The sequence below is a fragment of the Buceros rhinoceros genome, unplaced genomic scaffold (assembly GCF_000710305.1).
Source record: "Buceros rhinoceros silvestris isolate BGI_N320 unplaced genomic scaffold, ASM71030v1 scaffold8269, whole genome shotgun sequence".
Lineage (NCBI taxonomy): Eukaryota > Metazoa > Chordata > Aves > Bucerotiformes > Bucerotidae > Buceros > Buceros rhinoceros.
The window spans coordinates 48497-62784 of record NW_010429771.1 but is presented as its reverse complement, the minus strand read 5'-3'; the positions used below and the strand labels follow the sequence as shown (position 1 = coordinate 62784).

General features: G+C 43.2%; 1 protein-coding gene across 1 annotated transcript in view; it reads right to left on the bottom strand.

Annotated features, from left to right (window-relative positions):
• EGF (epidermal growth factor) overlaps positions 1 to 14288 on the bottom strand; it is a 63962-nt gene that overhangs the window by 19766 nt on the left and 29908 nt on the right. Inside the window, exons 12-17 of the mRNA XM_010142786.1 lie at positions 12291 to 12439; positions 10564 to 10668; positions 8660 to 8883; positions 4338 to 4505; positions 3450 to 3599; positions 2877 to 3026 (exon numbers count right to left, since the gene is read on the bottom strand). Coding sequence (XP_010141088.1) covers positions 2877 to 3026; positions 3450 to 3599; positions 4338 to 4505; positions 8660 to 8883; positions 10564 to 10668; positions 12291 to 12439 — 946 coding nt within the window. The remainder of the gene's footprint in view (positions 1 to 2876; positions 3027 to 3449; positions 3600 to 4337; positions 4506 to 8659; positions 8884 to 10563; positions 10669 to 12290; positions 12440 to 14288) is intronic.

Sequence of the window (14288 nt, the reverse complement as noted above, 5' to 3'; positions counted from 1 at the left end):
AATTTTAGGAAAGTAGACTTGTAGCTCTTCAAAGAGCTAGTGAATAGGACCCTCTGGGAAATGGTCCTTAAGGACAAAGGAGCAGAACAGAGCTGGCAGATCTCTAAAGATGCTTTCCACAGAGCGCAAGACTTGTCATTCCCCAGGTGTAAGAAATCAGGAAAGGAAGGGAAGAGAAGAGACCAGCATGCCTGAGACCTGCTGATCAAACTAAAGGGCAAGAAGGAACTGCACAGGCAGTGGAAGCAGGGACAGGCATCCTGGGGAGAGTAGAGGAAAACTGCCTGGTTGTGCAGGGATGAGGTCAGGAAGGCCAGGCACGGCTGGAGCTGAACTTGACAAGGGATGCAAAGAGCAATAAAAAGGGCTTCTACAGGTGTGTCAATCAGAAAAGGAAGGTTAAAGAAAGCTCAACCCCTCTGATGAGCAAGAGTGGCAAGCTGGTAACAACAAGTGAGGAGAAGGCTGAGGTAGTCGACAACATTTTTGCCTCAGTCTTCACTGATAACCTCTCCTCCCACACCTCCCAAGTTGATGCAGCACAAGATGAGGACCAGGGGGGCAAAGTCCCTCCCACTGTAAGAGATCAGGTCCATGACCACCTGAGGAACCTGAACTTGCACAAGTCCATGGGACCTGACAAGATGCATCCCAGAGTCTGGAGGGAACTGGCTGATGTAGTTGCCAAGCCATTTATATTTGAAAATATTAGATATTTGAAAAGTTCTGGCAGTTGGGTGAAGTCCCTGGTGACTGGAAAAGGGAAACATGGCACCCATTTTTAAAAAGGGTGGAAAGGAGGAGCCTGGGAACTACCAACCTGTCAGCCTGACCTCTGTGCCTTGGAAGATCATGGAACAGATCCTTGTAAGCTAAGCTAAGGGACATGGAGGACAGGGGGTGATTTGAGACAGTGAGCATGGCTTCACCAAGAGCAAGTCCTGCCTGACCAACATAGTGGCCTTCTATGATACAGTGACTACATCAATGGACAAGGGAAGAGCTGTGAGTGTCATCTCTTTGGACTCCTGTAAAGCCTTCGACATGGTCTACCACAACATCCTTCTCTCTAAACTGAAGGCATATGAATTGGATGGGTGGACTGTTTGGTGGATACTTAATTGGTTGGATGGTTGCATCCAGAGGGTAGAGGTCAATGGCTTGATGTCCAGATGGAGAACAGTGTCCCTCAGGGGTCCATACTGGGACCAGTGCTGTTTAATGTCTTCATCAACGACATAGACAGTGGGATCAAGTGCACCCTCAGTAAGTTGCAGATGACACCAAGCTGATTGTTGCAGCTGACATGCCTCAGGAATGGGATGCCATGGAGAGCGACCTGGACAAGCCGGAGAAGTGGGCCTGTGTGAACCTCATGAGGTTCAACGAGGCTAAGTGCAAGGTCTTGCAACTGGGTCGGGGCAACCCCTGATATCGAATAATGATTGAGACAACTTCCATTGTGTTTTCAGGAATATAGGAATGAAAAACCAACAGCAACTTGCACCCTCAGTAAGTTGCAGATGACACCAAGCTGATTGTTGCAGCTGACATGCCTCAGGAATGGGATGCCATGGAGAGCGACCTGGACAAGCCGGAGAAGTGGGCCTGTGTGAACCTCATGAGGTTCAACGAGGCTAAGTGCAAGGTCTTGCAACTGGGTCGGGGCAACCCCTGATATCGAAGCAGGCTGGGGGATGATGTGATTGAGAGCAGCCCTGCGGAGAAGGACTTGGGGGTGCTGGTGGATGAAAGGCTGGACATTAGCTGTCAGTGTGTGCTCGCAGCCCAGAAAGCCAGCTGTATCCTGGGCTGCATCAAAAGCAGCATGGCCAGCAGGTCATGGGAGGTGATTCTGCCGCTCTACTCCACTCTGGTGAGACCTCAGCTGGAGTACTGCGTCCAGCTCTGGAGTCCTCAGCATGGGGGAGACATGGACCTGTTAGAGGAGGTCCAGGAGGAGGGCCATAAAAATGATATGAGGGAAGGAACACCTCTCCTGTGAAGAAATTCTGAGGGAGTTGGGGTTGTTCAGCTTGGAGAAGAGGAGGCCCTGGGGACTTTCAATACTTAAGGGTGGCCTATAAGAAAGATGGGGACAGACTTTTTAGCCAGGGTGTGTTGCCACAGGACAAGGGATAATGGTTTTAAACCAGAATAAGAGACATTTAGACTAGACAGAAGGAAGAAATGTTTTACAACGATGGTGGTGAAACCCTGGAGCAGGTTGCCCACAGACGTGGTAGAAGGCCCATCCCTGGAAAAATTCAGGGTCAGGTTGGACAAGGCTGTGAGCAACCTGATATTGCTGAAGATGCCCTTCTTATTGCAGGGGGGTTGGACTAGATGACCTTTGAAGGCCCCTTCCAACCCAAACCATTCTACAATTCTATGATTCAATACAATCATCAGGGCTGTTGTTGTCTAGACGGAGTTGAAGTGTCATTTAGTATCCGGATTTCTGACCAGTGTATGCAAAATCTATCTTACAATGTAATGATCTAGTGACATTGAACATACGTAGAATTCAATGGTTTTACTGCAATTTTGTTGAGAGGAACTTAATATATATACATGAAATCCAAAGGAAGAGACTTTTACAAGCGTTCCAAATTAGAAATGTTTGTTCTCTAGGCCTGGATAATATTATCAAGTTTTGACGACATAGTGAAGAAACGCATAGGCACACAAACAAAAAAGCAGTCCTACCTGGCGTAACTGTATAGACCCAACTTCTTCTAAGGGGGTTAAGAGCACAAATGCCAACAGTCTTGACATTCAGCCTGTCTTTCTTTAAGGCCTATGATTTCTTTCTGTTCTATAAATCTGTTCAGACCCTCACAGTAAATAGAAGGAAGAAAATCATCAGACTCTACCTGACACCATGATTTCAGCCACCATCAAAACATTGGTTTTCTGCTTTTCCCCACTGCTCACATCCTTGACTATCCCACTGTTTTGTGTGCTCCGGAGCAAGGTCTCTGGTGTCGGCATTGGCACTACCTCCTGGTCCTCCGAGATACTTCCTGAAAAAAACAAGAAAAAAGTGAGTAACCTTCTGGTTTTCTAACACTTGTCTATTTTCTAATAATTACGATGGTTTCCTTTTAAAATAAACACCAGTATCCTCCCAGACTAGCTCATTTCTGGCCTCAAATTATTCCTAAAACCACTCACTGGTGGGTTTTCTCAAATACAAAGACAAGGAATGCAACTCATTGCTCACAGTACTTGTCAGCACTGCACACAGCCCTCTTACTGTTCTTGTGCCAAGAGAAAAACTACAATGGTCAGAAAACATGTTATTGTCTCAGGACAACACCCCAGTGTTTTCATTCTTCAGAGAAACCGTCACTCATTATGTAGAGCGAAGTGAATATTTTCCACTGCTATCTGTCAGGATCCTCAAGGGTTTGAGGAGAGTCTTTCTTGGAACTGGAGGATTCTACCTGTTGTTGTGTTGGGAGCATCCAGAGCACGACAGGTTTTCCCATCTTGAGTTTTCCCAAATCCTGGATGGCACATGCAATGGGCAACCCCAAAATTGTTTTCACAGATCTGATCACAGCCTCCATTCTCATAAAGGCAAGGATTTGTCCCTAACACAGAAAAACAGGCAACTTAAAAAGCTGCTTCTTCAGCCAAAGTCTCCTTTTAGCTGTGCAGAATTGAAGCAGTTGGGAAAAGAATAAAGACTGACAAAAAAGAGAATAACCTTTTTTTTTTTAATTAAAAACAGATGCATATAGTAAAACATAGGTATTATCCCCTAGCCTCTGGCAGGAAAGCAGATTCACATACTCTTAATGTATCACTTTTTAAAAATTTCCTTTATTATTTCTCCTTTAATATTTAGAGTCCTAACATTCCCTGAAAGAATATTGCAAGGGCATAGGGAACCTATGACTACCTTCTCTCAATCCTGGTCTACTGATTTACTTTTTTTCTGCTTAAAGGGAGATGGTTCCTTGTAAATCAAATTATTTGATCCAAAACTAATAGATCCTACAAAATCTTTCTCCATGTCATTTGTTACTATTTGTGTGTGAGAGGTGTGCTAATAAACTAGGATTAAAAGGAGTTAGAAGACAATAGTAGCTTTGTGGCATAGATCAGCATCTATTCTTGGGCACGATGGTAAATAACACAAAACCTGTTAGCATTCCTGGGACACATGCCCTGATGAAGCTTTCAATAAATGCCAGTCTGACCATGCAGGGCCTTTCAAAGAGCCTATCTCGGAGAACATCATCCTCTCCCCAAGGACATCTATTCTACTGATAACAGTGAATGAGACCGGGCTGGAAGGGAATAACTGCTTAATTTTTGCAGTATACCTGGTTTCGCCAAAGGATGAACTACAACCATTGATGAGGGTCTCAGCATGCTCCCTCGAAGACGTACCCTGTTTTGGCCGGTCTTCTTGTCCACCCTCATTAGTGAAGGCCTAGCCCAGTCAGAAAACCAAAGGTGATCCTCAAACACCACTACGTCAAAAGGGTGTCCTGCAAAAAAATTAGAGTTCCCATTTCCACATTTGTAGAACATACACACGAAACCACGTAAACAAAAGCAGTATCTGCATACAGGTTTGCTCCTAACACAGTGGCATAGCTATAGCTACTTCTCCACTTCGATGTCTCATGTCCCCATGTCCACAAAGAATGGACCATGGGCACGTTACTTACGCTCTTCGCAGAGGAGACTATGACACTTGCCTGGCTCAGGACAGTCTCTATACAGCTGGTCACCTCCAACCAGATCAAGTTCACCAGATGCTTCTACCTCAGACATCTTCGTTTCTTGAAGCAGCATTGGGACCAGCTCGGGTGCTGGTTGGGAATGCTTCCCTCCTCTGCCAGTAAGTGGCTCAGCACAGAACTGCTGAGGTACACAGCTCCTTTTGCAGTCTTCATACAACAGGGCAGAGAGGAGCTCACGGCATGTGTTGTCCTGCCTAAGTGTACAGGCACAAGGCAGCCTGGCAGCTACAGGCACTCTAACTACTGACGCATGGTATGACCCCAAAGCCAGTGTGTGGTCTGTACAAGTGCAATACAGTGGTCTGCACGTACGTGTAGACGTGCACAGGCATTCACTACCCAATTCATCACAGTGCAAAATTCAAGAGAGGAACAAATTTTCCTGACTTCAGCCAGCTAGCACTAGTAGGCTGTGACTAGTTAGTTCCTGTCTGTTAGCCAGCAAACTAACAGTAACAGCTAACACAGACCACAGAATGCAACAGACCATCCAGATAGCTTCCTCTCCTTTCACTGAGTACAACAGGATCCTAGACACCAGCTTAGACCAGGCACCTAACGCAGACATGACTAACAGTACGTGAGTGAAATCCCCCCCCCCAGGTTTAGAATACAGAAATTTTTCTTTGGTAGCACAACACTGTCTGCGCTAGAAAAACTCAGATCCCTAGTTTGACTTCCAGAGAGAAGCTCAGCAATTCAGAACCCAAAGGATACTGTAATATATAAGGGCAGACATACTCATAAAGATCCTTGCGAAATTAATCTGATTCTTACTCTTTTTAATATCTCCGTCACGTTAGAAAATTGTCCTTAGTCCATATGGGACTATGCGTTCTTTCTATAAATGTAAGCGTCTCCTGCTTTCATGATAGCCTTTGGGCAAGCTTTTTGCAATGGAAGGTGAGAACACATACTATTCTTCCATGGGTGTCCTGGTTTCCCACCAGGTTTCAGAGTGGGTCCTTCATGGCTGATGCAGGTTTGCTTTGTCCTATTCTTTACTCAGTCTGAACATGCATCTCATTTTGTACCTGTAAGGGCCGAGCCTCACGCCCCTCGAGACGATCCCTGACTGAGCAATGTCTCAACCACTCCTAAACCTGGAGCTGGGGTGATAGAAGACCCCTGAGCCCTAGCAACTGGGGTAACCAGCCAATCCTAGAGCAACCTAGAGGTTTCCAGACAGGCGGGATCTGAAGACAATAAGAGGCTCTCCTTTGTCTCTGGGGCTCCCTCTTCACCAGAACAACCCGCTGGCCAAGTCAGTCACTGAACCCAGACACCGCTGCCGGCAGAGTCCGGTGCTGGACCCCAGGACGAGTGATTCCTATCTTTCTCTCCCACTGAGTGGGAGACATTCTCTCTTTCTCTCTCTTTGTCAGCAATCCCACTGAGTGGGTTGGGACTAATTACTCTCACCTTTCCAAGCCAAGCAGGCCAATCTATCTCTCTTCCTTTCTCTCCTTTTCCTTTTCTTTTTCTATTTCCCTTTTAATATTATAATCTCTCCTGCCAAACCACTCTCTAAAAATTGTACATAGCTTTATAATCACACATTAACGTTTCTCTGAGTAAACGGTTCTTTACGCTAAGGGACCCTGAGCTTTGGTGCCACTCCTTCTTACCATGAGGAGATTCCAAAAGATCACCTACCCTAGTCCAGCCAAGATGGAATGGGACCTTACAGTACCACTGCAGTCTCAGACCCTCTGAAAGTTATGTTTTGTAGGCATGTGATTTTATGATCTGTGTTTTTGTGGTTCTAATGTAGAGCTCAACCAGGTGATGTTTAATTTCAGTAATGAAATTGGGATCCCAAGGGGTTTTAGTTTAAGAAATAAAATAATAATAATGATAATAAACAAAGCCAAGCAAACAAAACAACAGATAAATTAGAACATTGGAGAAGAAGTATGTGTTGGCCATCTTAAATAAATAATCCAAGTAAACTGAAAAAAAAACACTCCAGCATATGAAAAATTCTAAGACTCTTTGTAAGTGTTCTTAAGTGTTAAATTGAAGAGCATATTGTTATTCTCTTAGCACTTCACCAGCACCACTGAACCATGCTTAATCGTTGGTTGTGCTTCTTAGTTTTTCTTCCCATGAAATTTGAGCAACTAGCCCAAGACCTAGATACTGTCCCCATCCAAAATTTTACTCACAATTTTAGGATCTATAGCTTGCACTATCAAGAAAAAACACCCTACTTTGATGAGCAATAAGTTAAGAGGTTAAGGATCTTAACTTATAAACACATTAAGGATTAAAAACAGAAGTGTAGTGTCATCAGTGGAGATAGCAGGAACAGAAAAATGAATAATTACATGAACCCTTTCCACAGCAGTGCCAATCCACCCCGTTGTATAAATAAAAGGAATGGTTGCGTTCGTTGCTTTTGGCAGATGCTTACAGGCTGTTTTATTTACAGCTGAAAAGGGGTTAGTAGAGCAGAAATAATTTTACCTATTTTGCATGCAGCTATACTGAGTGAATCCTCGGTTCAGGGTCGCTAGAGGGAGCCACTGTAATAAAAATCCATGTTACAGCGCCGCACCTGTGAAGGGATAGCACCTTCCCATCCTCCAGTACACAGCAGTCCAAGACCAGAATCTGAATTCTCATCTCACTAACAGCATTAACAAAACATCAGCATATTAAGTCTCTCCACCTCTCTAAATTCATACCTCTACATGTCTGCACTTAATCTCTTCCACTTCTTCCCACAGAGGTGCTGATGTCCTTTTCGCCCACCTCCTAACAGGCATATCACTGCTCCAAGCCTACCTGCCCGTGTTTCTCCAGCACTCCTAGCTTTCCTTCTCTGTTTACTTCCTCTAAGACACTTTCTCATTCCTTTTGGAGAAACAATGTGAACTTCCAATGGGCTTCAAGGTCCTCCTTTGCGGAGCAGTTGCAAGGTGAAGTGTACAGCAAAATATGCAGAGCAGGGGAAAAAGGAGGAATCATGGGAAGTTACTCTGCTCAGGGCTTGTGATGTCTTATGAACTGGAGAACACTGCTCCTGCCAAGACCTCACTCTGCTCAGCTTCAAACAAATGGGAGGGCATCTGTCTTGGGAGGTGAACACAAGCCTTCCCAGAGCACAGACTGGAAGAGCAGCTGCTTAACAGAGTAACTGTAAAGTCTTTGCCCTTGGCAGTCATGGTACGGAGCCAAGAGTTCTCATTCTGACTGAGTTTTTCATGCACACCTACAAAATGGTCCCCAGAGAGATATCATGCACAAAGGGAATTGGCCTTTCCAGAATCTGGTTTGCCATGTATGAGATTCTTAAACACATGGTCTACCGTAGATGCGGTACAACATCAGTTCCTCATTGTTAATACTTCTGTTCTCTCGCTTCAGAACACAGCTACGTTCCAAACAACAGAAATCTCAACTGTAACAACTACCAGCATATTGCATAAATCATTTTTCCACTCAGTGTCTATTGTGTATTTAGAATCATCAAGGACCTTAACGGGCAAGATATAATTCTCTTCCAGCTTTCGTCAATATAACTCACTGGTGTAATAAACACAGCAAAACCTGAACTGCATTAAGAAGCCATGCATGGAACAAGGGAATCACATTTTCAACTTCTTCCTTCTTTCCATTTTTCAGTGAAGGCAGATAAGTTTCCTGTACAATGCAAAGAGGTTGATCAGTAAGAGCAGAGAGCGTTAGAAGAGCAGAGGGTGTTTGCTAAAATAACTAAATACAAGTCAACTGGGTAACAAAATGAAGAACTAAGTGATGCCATTAAGCTCAATACAGAGTTGCACGGGATAGACAGCACAGCTGCTGGCCACTGATTCACAATGCACACGTGCAGATACACGTGCACACTGACAAGCAGCAGGAGGTAATTATCAAGCCCAAAGCCTCACCTACATCATTCTGTGCAAGGATTCGACGATCAGAACCATCCAGGTTTGCGCTTTCAACCACTGATTGCTTCGCATCGCACCAGTATACTTTGTTGGCTAAGTAGTCCAGAGCTATTCCACTAGGCCACACCAGACCGGTGCTGGCTATAACCAGGCGATCGATGCCTTCTAATGAAGAGCTGTCAATCCGGGGACTGACCCCCATGTCAGTCCAGAATAATCTCCTTCAGAAAACAAAATGCATGCAGGAAGTCAGTAAGTAAATGTTTGTCTTCCTCTCCATGGAGTTCTTTCAAAGCAGAAAGATCAGATCAGAGCAATACAAGCCTGGGGCTCAGGAGAAAAATTGCTTGCCTCAAGCAAATATATTGGCTGCTGATCTTTTCACACTTGCCATAACATTCAGGTGATTACACTGGGTCTTATGCAGAATCCCCACTGGCACAAAACCTTTGATAAAAACTCCCTGCTATGCTAACTGGTTACTCCTCATATCTGCTTTTTGCGTTTTCCACAGGACTGCTGATAGCTGTTTAGCAAGCCCAGGCAACAGAAGACAATGCATTAGCCAGCTCCTTCTCTAAACAAGGGTGTAACAAGGTCATAATGGAACCAAAATTACACACCACCCAAAAAGAAGCCAGTATCAGGCCCAGCCTTTATTCTTCTTTTAATAAAATCATTATTCTCAGTCCTGGAGTGTTACTCACTGAGTGCGCACTTAGTGAGTACTGTTTTTCAATGAACAAACAGTGCTAAATGGCAGTTCAAAATGGGGATAGACAAAACCACAAACTGCTTCTGAAGTTTGGACTCCAGCCTTCCCAGGCATCAGCTGCCTCTGTCAGGTTTACTGAAATAACTGCAGATTCATCTAGCTTTACTTACACGAGCAGTTTTGCTGTAGCGAATGCAAGGATCAGTATTTTCAATAGGATCGATTGTGCCTCAGATCCCTCTTTAATACTGACTTTACAATTATGGACATTGGTATAATGTCTGTTCCTCTTTTAACCTTCTAATAAGGAAGGGTTTAGTGAGGTTTCCTCCTCTATTTCCCCTTGTAGCCTTTGCCTCTACCAATAATTCTAATAAACAGTCTCCCTGAAGCTACCTGTTCTTAAAAGCTTTCCTTCAAAATGTCTCTGTCGTGTTCAATCTCTACTGAAAGATTCTTTCAAGTCTTTTGTGTCCAGAGTGAAGCTAAGAAAACATTCTCCCCAACTCAGCTCCTTTCCTTCATTCATCAGTACTTAGTTACAGCAGGATATGAGCATCAAAAAAAAAAAAAAAAGACAACCCCCCAAAAAATCCCACCCCAAAGAGAGAAAGAAATCAATAGATTTAAAATCATCAATACAGGCATATTGACTGAAATAACATGGGGCTTTGCCATTGATTAAAATGGCCAGAATTTCATCAAGAGTTTAAACACCCGGAACTCCTGTGATGGTCTCAGCACAAGATAAAAAGATATAATGTGCATTTAAATCAATGAATCTTCACAACAGTAAATTCGGTAGTTTCCTCAGAAACTGAAGAACGGCCAAAAAAATCCTCTGTAAGCACCACTGGTTAAAAGTGACTACCTTCTTCACACTAACAGATATGGAACCATCGAAGTTTGTAGTGTGATGCTAACAACTGTCAGGATGACTTCAGCTGCTCGTGCTTTTCTTTAACTTAAAGTGCATACAATATCTCTAATGCTTCTGGTATTCTTTTTAAATCTGTGTGAGAAATGAACACATCCCAACACACAAAAGAAACCCATCAATAAAACATTGCAGTTCACGGAACTCTGCAAGGCAATGACCATCCCAACATGCGACTAATGCACTTTTCGACTGCCAGAAAAAGCCTCCCCAGGCACTCCACAATCAACTGCGTTTATCGCTCCTTACTTCGCAAATGGGTGAACGGCAATCCCCCGGGGCCGGGAGATATCCTCCCAGATGATCATTTTTCGTTGCATTCCATTCAGATTGCTTTTTTCAATGCATGCCTTCCTGCAAGAAACATGGCACTGTTAGGTTCCCTCTGTTAATTTTTAATCAACTTCTCAGGCAGAATGTACTGAATTTTCGCATTGCTTTATTTTAGCACAAAAATGTAATAAATAACTTTACAATGACAGGAAATAATCCTGCTTATGTGGGAAGTCTAGTTGTTTTATCAAGTAATTCATGTTACAGCCTCATTATCTGGTCGAGGGCATATTGAAAAAATATTTGCTGCACTGCAGGAGGCATGAGGTTCTCCTTTTTTGGGCAAATAATGAGTTGGAATTATGATCGCTAGTAGATAAATGTTAGCTTTAAAGGGAGTGAGAAGGAAAACAAGCTCCTAACTGAATGGCATTATTATCAAATGCATAAAGAATTTTTTTTAAATAGTACCTTTACATAGCGTTTTTCATCCAGAAATCACCAAGCATTTTACATATTGTGTCTATTTTACAGGAAAGAATGAAGCTAGCTAGTGTCTTTATGTTCACTCAAAAAAATCTATGGCAGCGTTAAACATAGAATCTACATTGCCAGTCTCCAAAACCAACTTTTTTGCAGAAAACTGGGTTTATTGCTACAAACTTCACCTTGCCAAAAAAAAATCAGCCTCTACCTGAAAGCAAGTCTGCAGCCTTCCACGCCTATCTGAACCCTCAAAGAAAGGCCACACAGAGGTGGAAGGAGAAACATATTCATGCCAGTGTAGAATATGAACTGGTAAATGCAGTGAGTGAGAAGAAAGTGGCAGATACAAATTCATGGCTTCACCTTTGACTTTTGTCTTCAGAGACAAGCGTAACAATTTCCCATTTCACAAGAAACGCTCACAGGAGCACAATTGTGTAGACAAGATTGTGCCTAAAAGCAAGGAAGTGGACTAGAGCATATTTAAAATGGAGAAAGAGAGTGGTCTGGACATTCAAACCCCCTTTTTATTGACTAATAAATTATGGGGCATACTGAAACATCATGACAGCTCATCAGGGAGTCCTCGTTATGTGTTCCAATCTGACACTGCGTTTTCACCAAAGGTCAGTTTTGTTTCTCTCTGCGTGTGAGGTTAGGTATCAGCTGAAATGTAAGTCATATTGTCTGTCAGCGCTCATTCCTCTTTTATCAGAGATAAGTGACAAAGACTCTACATCAGCTTAAAGGTACATGATTCCAGCTGTCAACAACAGTGACTTCTACCCAAGGCGCACTCGTTGCAGTAAATCTCATTATTTTTTATATACATATATGTGTATATATAAAAGGTATATATATACACATGCAGTGTATGTATATAAATACGAGTGTATACACTCATATTCACTTGTGCATGCGCATGTATGTATACATATATATACAGTACATGCTTTACATTCCTTGCAACTGAGACCAAACCCTTGCTTCTTGGAAAGACAAAAATAAAAATACAATAGCAGACTCAAAGTGAACTTCCAGCATTTCAGTTTTAAAGAACCTTCCAACTGTATATATGCTTGAGATTACAGCTATGCAATCAGAATGTGAAGCGTTACTGAATTTAGAGTGATAGCTCAGCTATTTCTGTATCACCAGTCATTTATTCCAAATATTTAATGGCACACTTCAACATAAATGCACTGTGGAGCATGTACCCTCTGTCTGTCCAATAAAATCTGCGGTTAATCCAGTCCACAGCAAGGCCTTCGGGTATATCTATAGCTTCATGAATAACTTTTTCACGGTTTGAGCCGTCCAGATTAGCTCGTTCTATCCATTTCAAGGCAGTGTGGGCAAAGAAAATCTGTGAAGAAATAACAGACGAGGTGTTAGTAGTTTTCATCTCACTTTCTGCACTGTTTCCCTTGTCTAATAGTTCCACTTTCATCCTGAAAGTTCCCTGAACTGCTTATTCACAAAAAGGTGCATAGGCAACCCGTGATCCCTAATCAAATAAAAGGCACTTATCCTTCGCCAGGATGACTGCCACAGGCAGCTTGTGCTTAGCTGTAAATCCTGGTTGCCCTATATCCAGCCCTCCGAGTATGCCGTGGTTTTGTTACAGTGAGGAGCTACCTCACATGGAGCACAGCTGAGGAAGCAAAAGCAAGAGCAGGCTCCAAGCAGCATGTTATCATTTCGCTGGCTGCTCATTTTTAAAGGGGGAGAGCAGGGAGAAGAGAGTAGTAGTATATTTGTGCCAAGGAGCTGGGAAGGGAAAAGGAATTAAATAATTTACTTCTATTTTTTAACTCGTTCAGCCTGCACTTCTCTTCATTTTTTACCAGGTGTCTATCCTGTAAGGCTCTAACATTTCCAGAAGATGTTTCTCAGTTTCGGCCCAAAATAAAAGTTCTCAGCTGGTGGGGAAACTCAGTCTGTGTTTTGTAAGGATGAGGAAAAATACGTTTGTCTTGTATTTGATATCCAGAGGGAGCCAAACACTGTACGGCAGATCAATATGCAGGGCAGTGCTGAGGCTTTCTTTGCAAACGGTAACAATAAAAGAAATAATCTTGTTTTGATGCTAACCATGAGGCCAAACAAAGCAGGAGGGAGGCCTCCAGCATTAAACCAGCTAATTCAGTTACCATGGAGGCACAGAGCCATGCTAAGCTAATCTACTTTGCACCTCGGTTCTGTGCTGCCAGGACCAGACTGCTGCAGCCTGGCTGGCCCACGGTGCGTCTAGTCAGCTCTGCACTGCCATCCTGCCACCGGACAGAGCTCCCTACACAAGTGCAACAGGAGCGTGCACCCACTGTCACCAGCGCAGCTGATTTACATTCGGTACAGCACAGCACAACTGCTAGTTCTGCAGCAGGGCCCTATTCCAGGAGCAAGAGGCGATGTTCCAGCAGCGCCTGAAACAATCCTCCTGTAACACAGATCTGGTATCACTCACATTTGTTTAAATGTGTCTGTCCAGGTCTTCAGATGTTTCCGTCTTAAGTTTTCCAACCTAACTGAGCTCCTTATCAGTTTTCACTGTACCATCCAGTATCTTTTTGTAACACTTCTACAGTGAAAATAAGTCTCACCATGGGAAAAAATAAGTATCTGCTACAGAAGTTTTAACAAAGCAGAGCTGAACTCTTGTTGTTCCTGACTCTGCAAGGCAAGGAGTACAGCACTGGGATGCAGCCACACGAACGGCTCCTTACGCGGAGAAGACTCCCATTTCTAACAGCAATATCTTGCAATACGAGGAATAAATTTTGTAAGATCAATAAACCCAGTGAGTGTTCAGCAGTTTTGTTCAATCATGTCAGGACATGAGAAGTGATGCTTATTAAAATTACTCCTACCTTTAGTAGGGATTGTGGGATGTAGCGGTACAGAAAAAAGAAAAGATGCTGTTGCTTTTACAGCTACCCAGTGGAAAGTAAACCACAATATATTTCTAGAAAACAGTACTGAAATCTTAAGGAAGAAAACTATCAATCACACAAAAGTTAATTGAAATTCAAGTCATGCCTGAAGTGAATTTAGAAATCCAAATGTAGGAATACAAAGCGCATTCAATCAGAAAGTAAGGGATGAAATTCATCAACTCGTGTTTGGCTTCCTATACCGGTTGTGCTCCTGGACAGGCAACAGAACAACAAGCAGCACTAACATGTAATCTGGATCACTGACAGCAGAAAGGTTAA